The 22,704-nt window shown below is 43.9% G+C and overlaps 1 protein-coding gene across 1 annotated transcript in view; it reads right to left on the minus strand.

The window, feature by feature from the left end:
- The window catches only part of SGIP1 (SH3GL interacting endocytic adaptor 1), a 104,181-nt gene that overhangs the window by 65,771 nt on the left and 15,706 nt on the right, over positions 1–22,704 (minus strand). The window contains exons 2-6 of the mRNA XM_040407521.1: positions 19,102–19,165; positions 14,732–14,756; positions 11,744–11,800; positions 11,394–11,451; positions 10,277–10,452 (exon numbers count right to left, since the gene is read on the minus strand). Of these exons, the coding sequence (XP_040263455.1) occupies positions 10,277–10,452; positions 11,394–11,451; positions 11,744–11,800; positions 14,732–14,756; positions 19,102–19,165 (380 nt within the window). The remainder of the gene's footprint in view (positions 1–10,276; positions 10,453–11,393; positions 11,452–11,743; positions 11,801–14,731; positions 14,757–19,101; positions 19,166–22,704) is intronic.

Here is a 22,704-nt window from a genome sequence, read left to right on the forward strand (position 1 = left end):
GCCTATAGCCTGGATACAGGATGAGATACGGCCTATAGCCTGGATACAGGATGAGATACAGCCTATAGCCTGGATACAGGATGAGATACAGCCTATAGCCTGGATACAGGATGAGATACAGCCTATAGCCTGGATACAGGATGAGATACAGCCTATAGCCTGGATACAGGATGAGATACAGCCTATAGCCTGGATACAGGATGAGATACAGCCTATAGCCTGGATACAGGATGAGATACAGCCTATAGCCTGGATACAGGATGAGATACAGCCTATAGCCTGGATACAGGATGAGATACAGCCTATAGCCTGGATACAGGATGAGATACAGCCTATAGCCTGGATACAGGATGAGATACAGCCTATAGCCTGGATACAGGATGAGATACAGCCTATAGCCTGGATACAGGATGAGATACAGCCTATAGCCTGGATACAGGATGAGATACAGCCTATAGCCTGGATACAGGATGAGATACAGCCTATAGCCTGGATACAGGATGAGATACAGCCTATAGCCTGGATACAGGATGAGATACAGCCTATAGCCTGGATACAGGATGAGATACAGCCTATGGCCTGGATACAGGATGAGATACAGCCTATAGCCTGGATACAGGATGAGATACAGCCTATAGCCTGGATACAGGATGAGATACAGCCTATAGCCTGGATACAGGATGAGATACAGCCTATAGCCTGGATATAAGATGAGATACGGCCTCTAGTCTGGACACAAGATTAAATACCGTCTCTAGCCTGGATACAAGATGAGATATGGTTGGGCATGGAGGCATACAGGTTCTGTGTATCCTGCGGCACATTTGCCCACAGATGTTACAACTGGGCCTGTAGATCCTTCACATTCGTAGGTTGCTGAAGCTGCCTCCCTCGCTAGTCTCATAAATGCTTGATTGATGATACATCTGGTGACCGGGTAGTGAAGGAAGTGTTGTAATCTGGCAGACACATTTCTGGGAAACCCTTGCAGTATGTGGGCGAGCACTGTCCTGCTGAAAAATGCCTGATGGAAGCCCTGTCATGAGAGGAACACATGTGTCGCAGCAATATGTCCTGCACATATGGCTGAGCGGTTAGTGCCCCTTGTATCACTACTAGGGGGGACTCCAAAGCAAAGGCCAAACTGAAGCGCTCACTGCAAGGCCTCCATACTGGAACCTGGGCGTCATCGGATCCCAAACAGAATCTGTATTGATCGCTAAAGTCAATACTGTTCCAGTCTATAGTTTTCCAGGTTTCTTGTTCACGAGACTACTGAAAACGAAGGCAATGGTGGCTGGCTGTCAATGGCAGGACATGTTATGGGAACTGTGACACCGAAAGTGCCTTTTAAGCACCTAGTAAGGTCCAAGCAGAGACAGGGGGTTGTAATGAAGGTGCACCTGTGCCTGGATGGTAGACAACAAAACTGTGAGAGCTGCTCATGCTAGTCTGCGGATCAATTGATCCTCTCTGCTGGTGATCTATCTGTCAGGCCCGTCCAGAGCCTGTTCACGGTGTGTGCGTGCCGTCATGTAACCAACTGCCCCAACACCTCCTAACAGCTAGGTCAGAACGGCCTAGATGGCAGGCAATTCGTGGGAACGACCGTCCTGCTTCTCTCAGTCCCTCTCATAGTTTGTCAACTGGGAAAAATGTCTTCGAGAGTGTCGTAGAGGCAAGTCTAGCAATCAACAATCTCTCACCAAGTGGTGCACTACCCAAAAGTAGCCTTTGACAGCCTTTTCGTAGGGCAGCAGGTAAGACACTTTTAGGCCCTCTTAGGGTAAGACCCAGTGTCTAATCAGACCACATCTGTAATTATTTACATATCTGCCTGAGACATTACTGCAGGACGGGTTTTGCAGCAATTTGACATCTCTCTGGGTGCGTTATTTGTCAATGGGTGCACATCTGACACTTTACAGGGAATATATATATATATATATATATATATATATATATATATATATACACACACACACACACACATATACATATATACACACACACACACACATACATATCATTCACGTTTTTACATTGGATACTGGAGCACATAGAATAGGATGACTTTGCTGCAGCTCACTTGTCTACTTTGCTGTGTAGACTGGGTCAGAGTCATATTGTCATCACATGCCAGGGTCGGCAGAGTCATCTCATTATCATTAGAAGACATGGCCAGCAAAGATATCTTATTATTATTAGCGGACGGGGTCTGCAGAGTCATTTCATTACATTAGAGGGCAACGTGAACAGTCATCTCATTACCATCATAGGGCAAGGTCAGCAGAGTCATTTTATTATTATTAGAGGGCAGGTGAGCAGAGTCATCTCATTATCTTTAAAGGGCAGTAGATTTTGAGGGGCTGTTTGGCATTGGTGTCGACCAACTCAAATATGTGTGCTCATCTGTCTGCAATCCATCTTTCCTGGGGCAGGCCACTTCCTGGGAGCTTCGAATCCCCACCAAATTTTAAGTGGCTTGGTTAAGTGACCAATACAGCCATTGTCTGGCCTCAGTGGTCACATGTACTGGAATGACATGTCACTGCTAGTGGCTTGACGGCTGAGGCCAACAATTCTGGTTTTGGCAGAGACCCAGCACCGAGAAAAGTGGGTCTGCAGACAGGCGAGTGTTTTTTTTTTTATTTTAAATGGGCCCAAATCTTTAGCATTGATTTCATTGGCTCCTAGTCTACACAACCCCTTTTGACAGATGACAGCTCTGTTGTACTGCTGGAGGCCTACACACACATATAGGCCTTGCATACAGCTCTGCTGCTGTCCCCTGGTCTGAGGAAGCGGCTGTACTCCATCTTTTCCTAGAGAAGCATTTGCTTCCATCCATTCATTACAACTGCCACACACCCTGTTACACCGTCTACACAAACAATAGAGGAACACTGGGGCAGATTTATAAGCTTAACATTTAGAGCTGTATTACACCAACAGATTATCTGACCAATCATTGGTCAGATGACCGTTTACACACACAGATCTTTTGTAATACACACCAACTATTGGCCTGATTGGGTAGAAATTGGTCAGATAATCTGTTGGTGTAATACAGACGTTAGACAGTGCATACCAAAGGCTCCCTTACTCTCTCCGAGTCATGCTCAGCACCTTAAGCAGGTAATTATCGGAAACAAGCAGCTCAATCAGGATAATGGTAAATCTGCTTCTCCATCCAATATGGCCGCCCCCAAGAACAGTTTTTCAAACAGAAAATAAATGGCAAAAACATTTTTCTTTTTTAAGGAACAAGTTAACTTCTCTTCCGCAGACTTACATCTAATTACCGAAATTATTATTAAATACATGAAACAATCCCTTTAAAATGAGGGCACCTCAGCCCAATAATAGTACTTAATTTTTTTCATTCTCTCCAGTAAAATTTGACTTTGCGTATTCTGTACTGCAAACATTTGAAAAAGACTCATCCAGGGAGTCACAGTAAGGTCTATTCAGAGGAGACAAGATGTTCTAGATCTAGAGGACAAGAAAATCCTGCAATCCTGTTGAACGGCTTCCTCTCTAATAAGACGCCACTAGCTTTCTCTTATATCAATGACTCCATTACAAAGCTTTGTTAAAAGGATTGTCCAGGAAATAAAAAACAAAAACAATATTCACTTGTTTAATTCCCCCCGCCGATCTAGCACTGATGCTCCGGTGGTCCATGACGGTCTTTGTTTATTTTCCTGCAGTAATGTCGTACCCACGAGCGAGGTGACCACTTCAGCCAATGACTAAGCTCAGCGGTGCTGCTAGCATGTCCAGCACCAGAGCGCTGAGCTCAGTGATCGGCTGCAGAGGTCACGGGGATGCAGAGCAAGTCATCACTGCAGGGAAACAAAAATAAACACTGGCGGGAAACACCGGAGCAGCGATGCCGAAGAGGCAGGGAAGTTATCAGGTGAGTAATAGTTAATTTTAGACTATTTTCTACTTCAATTCTTGACATCTTGGACAAGCCCTTTAAGTTCTTAAGGATCCAACCTATTCTGGAATTCAAGGTGGTTATTATTTTTTTTTTTGTTTTTCATCTCCGCACTTTTTTATTTTTCTATCGACATAGCCGTATATGGGCAGATTTTTTTGTGGAACGACTTGTATTTTAAAATGGCACCATTGTTGGGTATATCTGACATATTGTGTACCTTTCATTCATTTTTTTTTTTTTTTTTTGGGTGGGTGAAAAAAACAACTCAAGTCCACCATTATTTTTTGAGTTTTATTTTTATGGTGTTCACTGTGAGTTATAAATTAAATGATCACTTCATTCTGCGTCTCAGTACAACTGTGGTGATGCCAAATTTATTGCTATTTTTATATTTTTCTACTTTTGCACAATAAAAATATACGTCGTTCCTGTGTCGTCGCATAACATTTTAATTTTTTTATTGACGGAACTGTGCGCACTTGTGTTTTAAAAAAAAAATATACTAAATTTTAAGTCCCAGTTGAGGACTTGAAAATGCGATCTTCCTATATCTATATAACACACTGCAATACTTCAGTATGGCAGTGTATTGTCACTTACAGTAAAACTGACATAACGCCAAAGGCAGGGCCTGAGGCATCCATACATGGAAGGCCAGATGGTCACGGCTAGGACCCAGACTGCCATGGTAACCCTTCAGCACCCCACAGTCCCGTGAGAGGGGTGGGTAATAGGGTGACAGAGGGAGCCTCTTCGCTCACTCTAATCAGATGCTGTGATCAGCCGCTGATTTTATGAAATCCCATTGCAGTTGTAAATGCTTTGATTTGAGGATACTTTTTTTTGCAGATCTTTACACAGGTTTTATCATTGACTTCAAAGCGGTAAACCACAACGTTACAAAACAAACACAATTCGGTTTTCCATAAAAATCAATTCTGAAAACTTTCCTGGCATTGACCACAAATGTTAACATGCAGTCTGAAACGGGATTGGCCTGGATAGCAGTGAATGCCATTGTGAAAAACAGCAGCCATCACCCTGGAGACTATCAGGCCTCAGCAATTAACATGAAGTGCTCCAGTTTCGGAGGGGACAGACAGTGACACAGCTGTGACAAGTGGGTGTCAGGGCTGCGTGTGTGGGGGCGCAAGGAGTAATCTTTGTTCTAGCAAGAGCACAGCATTAGCCTGCAAGAGACAAGAGCGATCTGACAAGAGGGAGATGCCATATATACTGCCCTGTACTGTAGCGGTGCCCATACATCCAACCACAACACTGGAATACACACGGTTTCAGCATTTTTCTTATACATTTTTCCAATAAACATTTTGTATAAATTCTTTACGACTTTCAAGATCTCTGCTTGCGGTCCTTTTATTGGAACCACCATAATTTAAAGGGATTCTGTCACCCAGATTATGCTTATAGAGTCATTGGTAGGGTCTGCTAGATCTCATGTAGCAGAATGATGTAGTTTATGCAGAAAATCGATTTTATAAAAGTGTAAATTACCTCTGAAAAGAGCCCAAGCGGCTGTTCCTAACGTCTATGGAGCCCAGCCGCGCCCAAAGGGGCCTAATGTCGTCCCGCTTCCCAAGTTCCCTTCTTGTTCCCCCGACGTCACTGTAATCTTGCGCATGCGTGTGTATGCTGCACATAAGCGCCCGTGTGGTCTTCCATCCCTTTGCTGGCATCAGCTTCAGGGAATGGACTGCGCATGCGCCAGCTGTCTGCGCACTTTGATTGACAGGGTCAGGCATTAGGATGTTTTCACTGCCTGGCCTTGTCAAAGTGCAGAGGGTGCGGAACTTGCAGAGAGAGCAGAGTCTTTAGGTGTAATGGCAACGCCCCCATTGCTCCTAGAGGCTCATTTGCATATATTAAAACATCATTTTTCTCAGCAATGCAGGCACATATGAACATGGGACCAACACAGATGTCTTCAGCTGCCAAGCGCACATGGAACAGGTCAGCCAGTGTCATGTACAAGTCTGCTGACAGATGCCCTTCGAAATTTGCACAGATCCTTTATTCTATACAGCAAAAATTTTTAAAAAAAGTCCACGCATACAGGCTGGTGCGTGCCAAGGACACCCATTTGGCATACGCGGGGCGAATGTGGGCCTATGATAGTTCAAAAACATAATGGAAACAGCCCAAGATGAACCAAAATCAGTAAGGTAGTGATCGGAATAGCCCCCCCCCCCCCTCTATGGAGCCGGTTATGTGATCCCTTTCAACCAATCATATGAGAAGGATGGGGGTTGTACATATAGCGTGGACTCTCCTGTGGCCCCCATTGAGAGCCTGGTGACAGCTGCTACTGTATTCATAAAAATGACATCCATATGATGAATGTCCTGACATAAAAGATCAGTCAATATGGACAGATTCAATCCTAATGCACAAATGTAATATAATACAAAGAAATGCCACAGAACTAAACCTAAACAGCGGAATATCATTTATAACCAAGGCTAAACGCAACAAACGCCACTTTTCTATGCAAATTTCAAATTTATATCCTATAAAGAAACCCATAAAGAAAACTATTGGTAAACCAAGAGAAACAAGAAGATTTTATACTTTAACCCCTTAAGGACATAGGACGTACCGGTACGCCCTATTTCCCGAGTCCTTAAGGACCAAGGACGTACCGGTACGTCCTAACTTTTAAATCGGGATTCCGGCGCCCGAGGGGTTAAACGGAACGGGATTTCGGCTGAAATCCTTCAGCCGGCATCCTGTGACAACGCCAGGGGGGGTCATGTGACCCCCCCGTGTCGGCGATCGCAGCAAACCGCAGGTCAATTCAGACCTGCGGTTTGCTGCGCTTTTTGCAGTTTCTGATGCCCGCGGTCCCTGACCGCGGGGATCAGAAACTTTAGAGTGGCTAAAATCTATATTTTTTACCCCCCCCCTGCACCCCTGCATGATTTGATGCCGGCGGGTGGTGCGGGGGGGGTGTCGCATGCGGTGGGGGCGTTGCGGGAGGCGGGCGGTGCGGCAGGCGGGATCGCGATCCCCCGCCCGCCTCCCATGAATGATCGTTGGCTTCTAGTGGTTGTACCAGGGTGCCAGCACATTGCTGGCACCCTGGTATAAACGGCTGACATCTGTGCAGATGTCAACCGTTTAACCCTTTCCATACCGCGGTCCATACGGACCGCTGTATGGAAAAAGTTAACTGTCATCGGTCAGGGAGCTCACTCCCTCTCCATCGGGGGGCTGCTGTGCCTTTGCAGCCCCCCGATGGAGAGGGAGAGAGCCCCCAGAGAGCCCCCCTCAGCCCCGTGCTTACCCTTCCCCGTCTGCGAAGTTCTGAGCAGACGGGGAGGGTTTCCATGGCAACAGGACGCCTGCTCAGGCGTCCTGCTGTCCATGGTGCTGAACAGATCTATGCTGAAAGCATAGATCTGTTCAGTGTAAGTAAAATACAGTACAGAACAATATATATTGTACTGTACTGTATTATACAGACATCAGACCCACTGGATCTTCAAGAACCAAGCGGGTCTGGGTCAAAAAAATGTAAAAAAAAAGTGAAAAAAGTTAAGATAAAAAAAAACACATTTATCACTGAATAAAAATTAAAAAAAATAAAATAAACTACACATATTAGGTATCGCCGCGTCCGTAACGACCTGATCTATAAAATGGTCATGTTACTTTCCCCGCACGGTGAACGCCATAAAAATAAAAAAATAAAAACTATGAGAAAATTGAAATTTTGCCCACCTTACTTCCCAAAAAAGGTAATAAAAGTGATCAAAAAAGTCGCATGTACACCAAAATAGTACCAATCAAACCGTCATCTCATCCCGCAAAAAATGAGACCCTACTCAAGATAATCGCCCAAAAGCTGAAAAAACTATGGCTCTTAGACTATGGAAACACTAAAACATTTTTTTTTTTGTTTCAAAAATGAAATCATTGTGTAAAACTTACATAAATAAAAAAAAAGTATACATATTAGGTATCGCCGCGTCCGTATCGACCGGCTCTATAAAAATATCACATGACCTAACCCCTCAGATGACCACCGTAAAAAAATAAAAATAAAAACAGTGTAAAAAAAGCCATTTTTTGCCATTTTACGTCACAAAAAGTGTAATAGCAAGCGATCGAAAAGTCATATGCACCCCAAAATAGTGCCAATCAAACCGTCATCTCATCCCGCAAAAAATGAGACCCTACTCAAGATAATCGCCCAAAAACTGAAAAAACTATGGCACTTAGACTATGGAGACACTAAAACATTTTTTTGGTTTTAAAAATGAAGTTATTGTATAAAACTTACATAAATAAAAAAAATGTATACATATTAGGTATCGCCGCGTCCGTGACAACCTGCTCTATAAAATTACCCCATGATCTAACCTGTCAGATGAATGTTGTAAATAACAAAAAAAAAAAACGTGCCAAAAAAGCTATTTCTTGTTACCTTGCTGCACAAAAAGTGTAATATAGAGCAACCAAAAATCATATGTACCCTAAACTAGTACCAACAAAACTGCCACCCTATCCTGTAGTTTCTAAAATGGAGTCACTTTTTTGGAGTTTCCACTCTAGGGGTGCATCAGGGGGGCTTCAAATGGGACATGGTGTCAAAAAAACCAGTCCAGCAAAATCTGCCTTCCAAAAACCGTATGGCATTCCTTTCCTTCTGCGCCCTGCCGTGTGCCCGTACAGCAGTTTACGACCACATATGGGGTGTTTCTGTAAACTACAGAATCAGGGCCATAAATAATGAGTTTTGTTTGGCTGTTAACCCTTGCTTTGTAACTGGAAAAAAAAATATTAAAATGGAAAATCTGCCAAAAATTTGAAATTTTGAAATTGTGTCTCTATTTTCCATTAAATCTTGTGCAACACCTAAAGGGTTAACAACGTTTGTAAAATCAGTTTTGAATACCTTGAAGGGTGTAGTTTCTTAGATGGGGTCACTTTTATGGAGTTTCTACTCTAGGGGTGCATCAGGGGGGCTTCAAATGGGACATGGTGTCAAAAAAACAGTCCAGCAAAATCAGCCTTCCAAAAACCAAACGGCGCACCTTTCACTCTACGCCCTACTGTGTGCCCGTACAGTAGTTTACGGCCACATATGGGGTGTTTCTGTAAACAGCAGAGTCAGGGCAATAAAGATACAGTCTTGTTTGGCTGTTAACCCTTGCTTTGTTAGTGGAAAAAATGGGTTAAAATTGAAAATTAGGCAAAAAAATGAAATTCTCAAATTTCATCCCCATTTGCCAATAACTCTTGTGCAACACCTAAAGGGTTAATAATGTATGCAAAATCAGTTTTGAATACCTTGAGGGGTGTAGTTTCTTAGATGGGGTCATTTTTGGGTGGTTTCTATTATGTAAGCCTCGCAAATCGACTTCAGACCTGAACTGGTCCCTAAAAATGTAGTTTTTGTAAATTTCTGAAAAATTTCAAGATTTGCTTCTAAACTTCTAAGCCTTATAACATCCCCAAAAAATTAAATATCATTCCCAAAACAATTCACACATGAAGTAGACATATGGGGAATGTAAAGTCATCACAATTTTTTGGGGTATTACTATGTATTACAGAAGTAGAGAAACTGAAACTTTGAAATTTGCAAATTTTTCAAAATTTTTGGTAAATTAAGTATTTTTTTTGTGCAAAAAAAATAATTTTTTTGACTTCATTTTACCAGTGTCATGAAGTACAATATGTGACGAAAAAACAATCTCAGAATGGCCTGGATAAGTCAAAGCGTTTTAAAGTTATTAGCACTTAAAGTGACACTGGTCAGATTTCCAAAAAATGGCCTGGTCCTTAAGGTGAAAATGAGCCCGGTCCTTAAAGGGTTAAACATGATGGCAGATCCCACTTTCATCTCTTCGTCGGGTTATCCATTCCCGGGCGCTGCCATTAGGGGGGTGGGGCACTTGTCTATATGGTGTTCAGGTACATGTCACATCCACATGATGCCAGGACCCAAGGTTTCCAGCAAAACATAGCCCAGAGCATCACACTTCCTCCACCGGCTTGTCTTCTTCTCATACAACTCCTGGTGCCAACTCTTTCCCAAATAAGCAACGGACACCAAGTGCAACCATGGCCCAGTCAACAGTTGTCCCTCCTTGGTCCACTTTGGCAGGTACTAACCATTGCACACTAGGAAAAACCCCACAAGGCAGGCTGTTTTGGAGATGCTCTGACAAGTCTGCTTGCTTGCTGCCTAATATATCCCACCCCTTGACAGGCACTACCGTCACAAGATAAGTCAATGTTATTCACGTCTTTATGTTACGGCTGATCCATATATAATATTAGTACCATACAGACACTCACCACTGGGGAAGGGGACAGTGCAATGTTTCCTATGGAGGCTTTTAGCTCGTCCACCGTGGCGGCACTCTTCAGGCTGTCTTTGGCCTGCAAAGGCTTTATCCTGATATTGAACTTCTTGCGAGACTCTTGTTCTTCTTCAGACTCACTTGAGGAATAGAAGTGTTTTCCTTTGGTAGGTGAAGCACAGTTAAAGATCATTCAGTTTAGGATGAGAAGACATGCCGATAATGTTAACCCTATAATGATCAGGCCTGTCTGGATCCGAATGACATACATTTAATTTTTTATTTTTTTCGCCTCGGTTTCAAGCGACAGAAGTTATAATTTTTTCTCCATTGTTTGGGTATACATACCGTATAAACTACTGCATCATTTATAAGATTTTTTAGACCATATAAAATAGCAGTTTTTTTGCCATATTTATTTCTAGCTTATGTTTATTTATACTCTTCAAGTTTCACACGTAATATAACCTGTTAAATTAGTTCTTCAGATTATTAAATGTCTACCATATGCCCGGGCCCCTCACACTGAATATACTTACCTGGCTCCCGCTGCTGCTGCTTCTCCCCGCGCGTGGATGAAAACATGCAGTTCCAGTCTTGCGCGCTCCCGTGGGTCTACCCTCCAGTCCGTGGCTTGTTTACTTCCTCTCCAGCGTGGGTGTGATCATCTGCTCCGCTGCAGCCAATGACTGGTGTCCACAGGAGACAAATCATGGCTGAAGCCGGTTATTGGTTGCAATGAACCCTGCCCATACTGGGGAGTAAATAAGATGCAGACCGGAAGATGGACACATGGGAGCTGGCACACAGAACCACAGCAGCAGGGACTAGGTAAGTATGGTTCTTTCCATAGCAGAGGCAGGCTGCCGGCAACTTGGCTGTCATTAGACAGCCAAACATTCGATCCAGTCCTGGACAGGACACCAGTCTGGGGCTTATTCTACAGTGCTGCAAAAAAAAACAACAACACAGAAATCTGATGGTTGTTATTGGTAACGGTCAACACGCTTCAGTAAGCTACACTTCACTGAAAGCAAACCACCAGAGTCAGATACTGAGACAGCAAAAAAATTAGAGATTTCAGCTCCAGAGTACATGCAACAAAAGGATATAGCCAGGCTCAATATCAGGTCTGATGCTGTAGCCCTCCTCATCCACTTCTGGACAAGTCTGAAAAATAAAACGCAAAACATTTTCTAATTCTAACCTCATGTCTTGGCCGCAGGCTGCGCAATTTCAGCAGGAAAATCAAACACAAATAATAAGAGTTTCATCTCCTGATGCAATCAGTACATCCAGGCAACTGTCCATCATGGAGATCTTGCAGGCTGCCCCCTACTGTTTTGGGCAGTCAAAGGAAAGTTGCAAACAATGTTTCCTTGGTTTCTACCCCTTGGTTTGCGCCAATTATGTAAGGACATAAAATCAATATATATGGAATAGTATAGATTATATGACTTACATATCGCTCCCAGTCAATCTCTGCATAGAATCCATTTGGTGCTCCATTTGCTTTCTTCTAAAAATGCAAAAAACAATTTACAGACAAAATACAATGAATATGGAATTCACTACTGCTCCCTATTGCTGCTGAACAGTTGCGACTATGGGGGGTAGCAGTCTCACTGGCAACAATGGTGGGTACTTGTCCTTATATTAGTATAAGGGGTCCGACTCGACATTGCATAATATATATATACACTCACCTAAAGAATTATTAGGAACACCATACTAATACGGTGTTGGACCCCCTTTTGCCTTCAGAACTGCCTTAATTCTACGTGGCATTGATTCCACAAGGTGCTGATAGCATTCTTTAGAAATGTTGGCCCATATTGATAGGAGAGCATCTTGCAGTTGATGGAGATTTGAGGGATGCACATCCAGGGCACGAAGCTCCCGTTCCTCCACATCCCAAAGATGCTCTATTGGGTTGAGATCTGGTGACTGTGGGGCCATTTTAGTGCAGTGAACTCATTGTCATGTTCAAGAAACCAATGTGAAATGATTGGAGCTTTGTGACATGGTGCATTATCCTGCTGGAAGTAGCCATCAGAGGATGGATACATGTTCTCATTCTGTTTACCCCAAATTCGGACTCTACCATTTGAATGTCTCAACAGAAATCGAGACTCATCAGACCAGGCAACATTTTTCCAGTCTTCAACAGTCCAATTTTGGTGAACTCGTGCAAATTGTAGCCTCTTTTTCCTATTTGTAGTGGAGATGAGTGGTACCCGGTGGGGTCTTCTGCTGTTGTAGCCCATCCGCCTCAAGGTTGTGCGTGTTGTGGCTTCACAAATGCTTTGCTGCAGACCTCGGTTGTAACAAGTAGTTATTTCAGCCAACGTTGCTCTTCTATCAGCTTGAATCAGTCGGCCCATTCTCCTCTGACCTCTAGCATCCACAAGGCATTTTCGCCCACAGGACGGCCGCATACTGGATGTTTTTCCCTTTTCACACCATTCTTTGTAAACCCTAGAAATGGTTGTGCGTGAAAATCCCAGTAACTGAGCAGATTGTGAAATACTCAGACCGGCCCGTCTGGCACCAACAACCATGCCACGCTCAAAATTGCTTAAATCACCTTTCTTTCCCATTCTGACATTCAGTTTGGAGTTCAGGAGATTGTCTTGACCAGGAGCACACCCCTAAATGCATCGAAGCAACTGCCATGTGATTGGTTGACTAGATAATTACATTAATGAGAAATAGAACAGGTGTTCCTAATAATTCTTTAGGTGAGTGTGTATATATATATATATATATATATATATATATATATATATATACATACATATACACACACACACAAAAAACATATATACAATATATAATACATACAACTGGATCTGGCTGTGCATGCTACTGCAAACATACATAGTCTCTGGGTTATCAGATCATGAGGGGGGGCCCCAATGATAAAACTATCATCATCAGTAACGCTTATTAATAACTGGCTAACAAAAGAGGTCTTGCTGGAGGGGAGACCCTGTCTCTAACTTAATTGTCCTAGTGTGGTTAAAATGAAAAATATAGCAGCTCTGCAATAGGAGTTAATAAAAAATGTTTTCTATGGTTTTGTTTTTACAACTCCTATTCAGATCCATGTGTCTCCATGGTAACAGACAACAAACAAACCCTGTGTAGTCTGCCTTTTAAAGTCATTGGGGGACAGTTATTAAGATCTGCGTTTTTCACACCCATCTTAATTCCCTTTGTACTGCTAGAGGACGCATCAAAGTTAGGCCTCATACACACGACCGCTCCGTATTTTGCAGTCCAGAAGCCTTCCGCAATTTGCGGATCGGAACAGGCAGCCCATTGTAGAAATGCCTATTCTTGTCCGCAAAACGAACAAGAAAAGGACATGTTATATTTATTTTGCTGGGCCACCGAACGGAGCAACGGATGTGGACAGCACACGGAGTGTGGGTCCGCATCCGAGCCGCCAAAACTGCGGCTCGGATGCGGGCCAAAACAACGGCCGTGTGCAAGAGGCCTTATGCAAAGGCTCAGGCCTCTTTATAAATTTGGCGCTTTGTCCTGCAGGCTGTGCGACGGCCTTAAAGGGGTTGTCCAGGTTCAGAGCTGAACCCGGACATAGCCCCTTTCTCTCCCAGGCAGCCCCTCTGAAATGGGCCACTCCAAATGGGGGCTGAAATCTGATTGGTTGCTATGTGCAATACAATACAAGGCCTCATGCACACGAACGTATTTTGTTTCCGTGTTCATTCCATTTTTATTGCCGATAGGATGCGGACCCATTCATTTTAATGGGTCCGCAAAAAACGTGGACGGCACGCAGTGTGCAGTCCGGATCAGTATGTCCTTCAGTAGCCCCGCAAAGAAGATGGAACATGTCCTATTCTTTATTGGATTGTTACAATGGATCCGCAAAAAAAAAAAAAACGGATACAACACGGACATCATCTGTATTTTTTTTGCGGATCGGCAATTTGAGGACTGCAAAACACATACGGTCGTGTGAATGTAGCCTTAAGATGTTTTGCTGTCTCAAGGTGGACTTAGACGGCCCAATGTTCGGGCTGATTATCGGTATGAACATTCCTTCGAGCGCTTGCTTCTGATAATCGCCCAAGGAAACGCTCGTTCATCAGGTGAAATGATTGTGCGGACACCTCAATCATCGTTCCCTGGCAGCAGATCGCGCGGTCTAAAGAGCGCTCTGCTTCCCAGGAGCATTTATTTTGTATGGGGACAAGTGATAGCAGCAGTGATCCCTCGTGCTCATACTGTGGAGGTGATCGCTGCATGTAAATGCAGCACTTCACGAGCGGCTGACTGTCGGGAAGGAACGCTTCCTACCCAACAATCTGCTTCTCCTCACCCCATCTAAATCCACCTTTAGTCAGTGGGACTGGTAAAATATAGACTGTGGACATTCAAGAATTAGACAGCAAAATATAGATAAATAGGGATGACTTACAGTGCTGTCCCTGTCTGGTGATCCCCTGCAGGAAGGAAAGGAAGGAGTTAATTATAAAGAATTAGATTACATGATAAAAACTCCACAGAAGTCCCTAGAATTCCCGTCTGATCCTGAGAGTAAAATACGTTTTTTTCAAACTCTATAGCGGATCTGGCTGCAAAAGCTTCATGTATTAGGTGTAGACTGTGCTGTGGATTTAACCTCTGAAAGGGGTGATTAAAGGGAGTGTGGCACCAGGAAATTCACTGTTCAGCCTCATTCACACATCTGTGTCCGTGCTCAAATCCGTGAGAAGGTGATCAGTGATGCATCCATGAGGATGTCCGTGTGTCATCCGTGTTTCACCGACACTGTGCAGCTAAAAAATTATTTTCAAAGCATCTCTTCCTAATGATCAGTGAAACACGGATGGCACGAACCCAAAGACTATAATGGGTGGGATGGATCCGTGAACGCGGACAAAAAAAAAAAAAAAGAAAAAAAAAAAAGAGGATGCATCCGTGGTAAAAACACGGACCCACGTACCGTGCTAAAACAATGATGTGCGAATACACACATTAAAATGAATGGGGACATGTGCTGTCCGTGGAGAACATGTACAGCACACGTCCGTAAAGCATTGATGTGTGAATGAGGCTTTAAACTGCACGATTACATGTAGGACTAGCTCAGGTGAAAGTGATGATACCTTTCAATCAGAGAAAGCTCTTTTTTGGAGAAAAAAAAATACTTTTAATCCATATGAAAACGAGCAGATTAGTGCACCAAGGGTGGGCCCAAGCCACTCTGTACACCGTAGCTCCTTCTGCCAGACCCTTACTCTTTTTGACATTGACAGGCTCCTACATAGTAATCTTGCCTATCCCGACACTAAAGAAAGAGAGAGAGCAGGAGGAGCAAGGGAGCACAGAGCCTGTCCTCAGTGCACCTAACAGCTCATTTGCATATGGATTAAAAGAAGGTGTAACAGTGCATTTCCTGTTGACAGACTTCCTTTAACCCCTTACTGACCACCAATACGACTTTTTACGGCTGTAACTAAGCGGCGCCTTTTCACAGTGGCCCGTCTAAGTCGCGGACTGGCAGGAGCGCCGACTCGGGCTGTTTAACCCCTTACATGCTGCAGGCAATAGCACCCACCGCATGTAAGTAGTTGCAGAGTGAGAGGACTCCCTCTGTCTCCCGTCAGCAACCCACAAATGAGATTGCGGAATGCCGATGTGTGTATATGCTGGCTGGGACCTGGTATAGGTCCCAAGCCTGCCTTGAGTGTTTCCCAGCAGTGATGGCCAGTTCGCATTGTTCGCCAACGAACATATGCGGGCTGCCATCTTTTTTTCACAAGTCCGGCGAGGCACAGGTAAGCCCTTACCTGTGCCTGTGCGCGAGCCGGTCTGAAAACAAATGCGGTCACCGGGAGCAGGCAGTTCCGAGAACAGCACGATGAAGGCCCCCGGTGGCTCTTCTCAGAACTACCTGCTCCCACTGATCGCACTTGTTTTCAGACCGGCTCGCGCACAGGCAAGGGCTAAGGCTACTTTCACACTCGCGTTCGGGGCTCCGCTTGTGAGCTCCGTTTGAAGGGGCTCACAAGCGGCCCGAACGCATCCGTACTGCCCTAATGCATTCTGAGTGGACGCGGATCCGCTCAGAATGCATCAGTCTGGCAGCGTTCAGCCTCCACTCCGCTCAGCAAGCGGACACCTGAACGCTGCTTGCAGCGTTCGGGTGTCCGCCTGGCCGTGCGGAGGCAAACGGATCCGTCCAGACTTACAATGTAAGTCAATGGGGACGGATCAGTTTGAAGTTGACACAGTATGGCTCAATTTTCAAACTGATCCGTCCCCCATTGACTTTCAATGTAAAGTCTGGACGGATCCGTTCAGGCTACTTTCACACTTAGAATTTTTTTTAAACTATAATGCAGACGGATCCGTTCTGAACGGATACAAACGTCTGCATTATAGGAGCGGATCCGTCTGGGCAGACATCAGACGGACCCGCTCTGAACGGTAGTGTGAAAGTAGCCTTACCTGTGCCTCACCGGACTTGTGAAAAAAGATGGCAGCCCGCATATGTTCACGGGCGAATGCGAACTGGCCATCACTGTTCCTCAGCATGGACAGGAATAGTGCATTGTATTTTAGAAGTGATCAAAAGATCGCCTGTTATAGTCCCCTTGTGGAACTATTAAATGGTTAAAAAAACTATTTATTAAATAAAATAAAAATACGCTTTTTTCCACTGAAAAAACGCTGTTCAATGGAAAAAGTTGCAAACAGAAGGCTACTTTCACACTAGCGTTTCTATTTTTCGGTATTGAGATCCGTCATAGGGTCTCAATACCGGAAAAAAAAAACGCTTCCATTTTGTCCCCATTCATTGTCAATAGGGACAAAACGTAACTGAACGCTCCAAAATGCATTCCGTTCTCATACCGGAGAGCAAACCACAGCAAGCTGCGGTTTGCTTTCCGTCCTGGGATGCGAAGCAAGACGGATCAGTCATGACCCACAATGCAAGTCAATGGGGACGGATCAGTTTTCTCTGAAACAATCTGACACAATAGACTTTCAATGGAGTTCATGACGGATCCGTCTTAGCTATGTTAAAGATAATACAACCGGATCCGTTCATAACGGACGCAAATGGTTGCATTATCAGTAACGAAAGAGTTTTTGCTGAGCCCTGCCGGATCCAGCAAAAATGCTAGTGTGAAAATAGCCTAAAATCTCCCCCACATGATTTGTATCGCCGCGCCCGTAAAGACCCGCAGCTATCCTGTACGGTCAGCACCGTAAACAAATGCCAGAATTGCTGCTTTTTGCTTAGTTGCCACCAAAAAAATGAACAAGTGAACAAAAAGTGTTATTTACCCCAAAATAATACAAGTTGTCCTGCAACAATCAAGCCCTCATACAGCTCCGTAGCAAGAAAAATAAAAAAGTTATGGGTCTTGGGATGTGGCGATGCTAAAATATTTTCTTCTTTTTAAAAAAGGGTTTTTATTTTGCAAAAATCAGAAAAATTTAAGAAAACCTAAACGGATTTGGCATCTCTGTAATCGTACTGACCCAGAGAATTATCCAGAAAGTAACAATCTTATTTATGCCGCAAAAAGAACATCACAAAATTTATAACGTAAAAAACTCCCTCCGAGAAAGAGTTAATAAAATGTAATCAGTAAGTTATGTGTACCCCAAAGTGGCACCATTAAAAACTACAACTTGTCCCGAAAAGAAAAACGAGCCCTTATATGGTTACATAGACTGAAAAAAAGTTATACGTCCTGGAAGGCGACAATGAAAAATAAAACAAAAAACAAAACACACAAAAACGCTTGGCCAGTAAGCCCTAAAACAGGCTGGTCATTAAGGGGTTAAGAATCTGCATCATGCTTGTATTTCTGTAGGACAATGCAGATTTAATTAGTAAAATCTTATTTTCTGGGCTTGTAATGTGATTTGCTGCAAATGTTCACTGCAAAATTCTGCAGGTAAGACCACAGCGAATGCCCTGCGTAACATGGTGCTGTATGGCGAGAGCACATGTGCCCTGCACGTTAATATACCAAGTGCATGGGACCTTAGGCCTCTTGCACACAAACGTTTTTTTTTCCCGTTTCCGTTCCGTATATGGAACCATTCATTTCAATAGATCCGCAAAAAAATGGAAGATAGTCCGTATGCCTTCCGTTTCCGTTCAAAGATAGAACATGTCCTATTATTGTCCGCATAACGGACAAGGATAGTACTGTTCTATCAGGGGCCAACTGTTCCGTTCTGCAAAAGAACGGAATGCACACAGACATCATCCGTATTTTTTGCGGACCGTAAAATACTGAAAAAGCCATACGGTCGTGTGCAAGAGGCCTTAAGATGCTGCTCTTCTGCATACTGGGCCTCTAAATGTTCAGAGTTAAGGCTCATGCACACGACTGTTGGATGTTTTGCGATCCGTAAATTGCGGATCTGCAAAGTACGGATACCAGCCGTGTGCATTCCATAATTATGCGGAACGGAACAGCTGGCCCCTGAGAGAACAGTCCTATCCTGGTCTGTAATGCGGACAATAATAGGATAGGTTCTATTTTTTTGGTGGACCGGACATACGGAAACAAAATGCACACACAGTAATTTCCGTTTTTTTGCGGCCCCATTGAAGTGAATGGTTTTGAATATGCGCCACAAAAAAACTGAACAGACACATAAAAAACACGTTTGTGTGCATGAGCCCTTACATAGAGACCGCAGGTGTGACACTATATAGCACTCAATTCCAGCCACATGACTTCCCTACACGAAGTCAATGGCAAATGTTATGCAATCATCAAAGCACCATACTGGCAAAGTGCTGCACAGACTTACGTGGAATCAGTGTCTTTCTCTTTCTTCCGTATGCCAAAAGCCTTTCTGGTACGTTTTTTCAATCCTAAAAAAATAAACGTAAAGTTTTAAGTCATCAGTGGAAGTCACAGTAGTCAGTCCCCAATGATCAGAGACTGATGGCATATCCTGGCAATGTGCCACAAGTGCCTGTAATCAATGTTTAATTGCCTGTAAGGGTATGGCCATAAATCCACATCTCACATGTGGATTTGTTGTGGATTTTGGTGCAGATTGGTGCAAAGGGTGGAAATTCGTACCGTAAATTGACATGCAACGCAGGTAAATTTATGTTAAATTTTTTGCGTACAGCGAGGATGAGATTTCTAAGAAATCTTAACCATTTTGGAGGTATAAATACTAGGCAGCAAATCTAAAAAAGGTGTTCTATTTTTTTTTATATAGAGATGTCTATAGGAAAAACACCACGTCCACAGCATCCTACAATTGAAAAAAAAAAAAAAAAGACAGAAAACAATCATAAAATGGCACTAGGAAAAAAAAAACAGTATGTTTGTACGGTGTTTTTATTTTTCTATTGCCAATATATAACATCTGGATGCAGCGCTTTTCACTAAGGCCTCTTTCACACGGGCGTCATGGATTTGGGCCGGACAAGATGCGGGTGCGTCGCGGGAAAATGCGCGATTTTTCCGGGCGAGTGCAAAACATTTTAATGCATTTTGCACGCGCGTGAGAAAAATCGGCATGTTTGGTACCCAAACCCGAACTTCTTCACAGAAGTTCGGGTTTGGGTTAGGTGTTGTGTAGATTGTATTATTTTCCCTTATAACATGGTTATCAGGGAAAATAAAAGCATTCTTAATACATCCACTTGTTCGCGCAGCCCGGCTTCTCTTCTTTCTTCAGGACCTGGGTAAAGGACCTTTGATGACATCACTGCACTCATCACATGGTCCATCACATGATCCAGATGAGCCAGGCTGCGCGAACAAGTGGATTAAGGAGAGTTAAATTATTCTTTATCTTCTCCATCCCTAATTTACTTAGCATTCTGTATTAAGAATGCTATTATTTTCCCTTATAACCATGTTATATTTTCCCTTATAACCATCATCTCTTAGCAACCATGCGTGAAAATCGCACCGCATCCGCACTTGCTTGTGGATGCTTGCGATTTTCACGCGGACCCATTCACTTCTATGGGGCCTGCGTTGCGTGAAAATCACCGCTCATGTGCACAGCCCCATAGAAATAATTGGGTCCGGATTCAGTGCGGGTGCAATGCATTCAACTCACGCATTGCACCCGCGCGGAAATCTTGCCCCCTGTGAAAGAGGCCTAAGGCCTCTTTCACACGGGCGTTGCGGAAAAATGTGCGGGTGCGTTGCGGGAACACCCGCAATTTTTCCGCGCGAGTGCAAAACATTGTAATGCGTTTTGCACTCGAAGGAGAAAAATCGCGCGTGTTTGGTACCCAAACCCGAACTTCTTCACAGAAGTTCGGGCTTGGGATCGGTGTTCTGTAAATAGTATTATTTTCCCTTATAACATGGTTATAAGGGAAAATAATAGCATTCTGAATACAGAATGCTAAGTAAAACAGGGCTGGAGGGGTTAAAAAAAAAAATAATAATCATGTGACGTACCATGTGATGACCGGAGTGACGTCATCCCAGGTCCTTAAACTATAGTTAATGCTCTCCACAGGTCCTATACGGTAAAAGAGTCAGACGGAGATGCCGGGCATCGCGAGCAAGTGGATTAAGGTGAGTTAAATGATTTTTATTTTTTTTAACCCCTCCAGCCCTGTTTTACTTTGCATTCTGTATTCAGAATGCTATTATTTTCCCTTATAACCATGTTATAAGGGAAAATAATAAGGTTCGGGTCTCCATCCCGATCGTCTCCTAGCAACCGTGCGTGAAAATCGCAACGCATCCGCACTTGCTTGCGGATGCTTGCGATTTTCACGCAACCCCATTCATTTCTATGGGGCCTGCGTTACGTGAAAAACGCACAAAGAGGAGCATCCTGCGATTTTCACGCAACGCAAAAGTGATGCGTGAAAATCACCGCTCGTGTGCACAGCCCCATAGAAATGAATGGGTCAGTATTCAGTGCGGGTGCAATGCGTTCACCTCCCGCATCGCATCCGCGCAGAATACTCGCTCGTGTGAAAGGGGCCTAAGCGTTCTTGGAAAAAAAAAAGTGGAGTCAAACATCCTTAAACTGTTTTTCCCCATCTTGTACATTTACACCACGGTCATAAATGCCTAGGACACAATCAGGGACCTGCCTTACATTTACACATGCAAATCACCCGGAGCATTCAGGGACACGGAGCTCAGCTGCAGAGCTACAATTACTGTGGTTTGGTTGTCGGATAGAGGAAAGCGGCCCTGCCCCGGGGGACACACATTAATCCTGACAGGAGGGTAAATATTTTCTTTACATTACTATATGTTCTCTGCAAAGCACAGCGGAGCGTACTCCACGCGGCAAATCAGTGCCCGACCTCTGCGATGACGCAACACGTCACCCTACAACAGATGACACGCTGCAGGATTGTTTCCAGTGTTAAAATATTACAAAAACAGAAGTGAGGTGAAATACATAGATATTCATCAAAGCCCGGAAAGATCTAAAATACAGTATATACACATACGCCACCACATAAAGTTCCTTTAAAGGGATTGTCTACAGGATAAAAAAAAAAACTGAAATAAAGGGGTAGAATAAAAAACAAAGCATTACTCAACGATCCCCAGTCACTGCCGTTAGAACAGTTCATGTGTCCAGTGTTGGACGCAGCCAATCATTGGCCTCCCAGGTAGACCGCCTAAGCCAGGGATTGACTGAGCAGCCATTTTTTCATGATTCAATGCAGCTAAAATAAAAAAAAACACTAGTCTAAAAATGTCCTAACGTTTTCAGTATACAGCAACTATGCAGACCTATAGTCATATGTTAGTCCCTGTCCCTTCCATCTGCCCCACCTTTTACTGCCTGAAGGAGAAGAGGGGGCATTAGAAGTGGAGTAAAACAAGACTGCAGGATTAATGATGCCTTTTTAAAAATATTTTATTCGTGTTTTTTCCTGTTCTTTTTGGAGTCCCGGACAATCCATTAATTCTCCACGTTGGAATGAATGTAGATCAGTAATTGCTCTCTGTAAGGGATTCCATTGCATATATTTTTTCCAGTTACAGAGGGTGTCCTACTTCAGTAGACCACCAGACAACATATGGGGGGGGGGGGGGCCTGCAAAAAAGAAGTGACCATTGCTTACCTAGCAGATCCCACACCGTCGTTCCGGTCCTCCCAGCTGGGGTCCGTTTACCTGGCTGCAGCGGTGACATCACATCGCCCACACGCAACTGCTGCAGCCAATCACTGACCTCTTCGGTGCATGGCCAGTGACTGGCTGCAGCGGTCACCCATTGTTGATGTGACATCACTGCTGTTGCTGGATAAACAGGGTGAGCAATGATCACTTTTTTTTTTATTTGTAGGCAGGATCCCCCATGATGTCCGGTTTCCTCCTCAAACCAGACAACCCACTTAATTGCTCGAACCAGCACAATTAAGGTCCTCTTAACATAGACAATAACGAGTGCCGAT

Source organism: Bufo bufo, chromosome 9, assembly GCF_905171765.1.
Source record: "Bufo bufo chromosome 9, aBufBuf1.1, whole genome shotgun sequence".
Classification (NCBI taxonomy): Eukaryota; Metazoa; Chordata; class Amphibia; order Anura; family Bufonidae; genus Bufo; species Bufo bufo.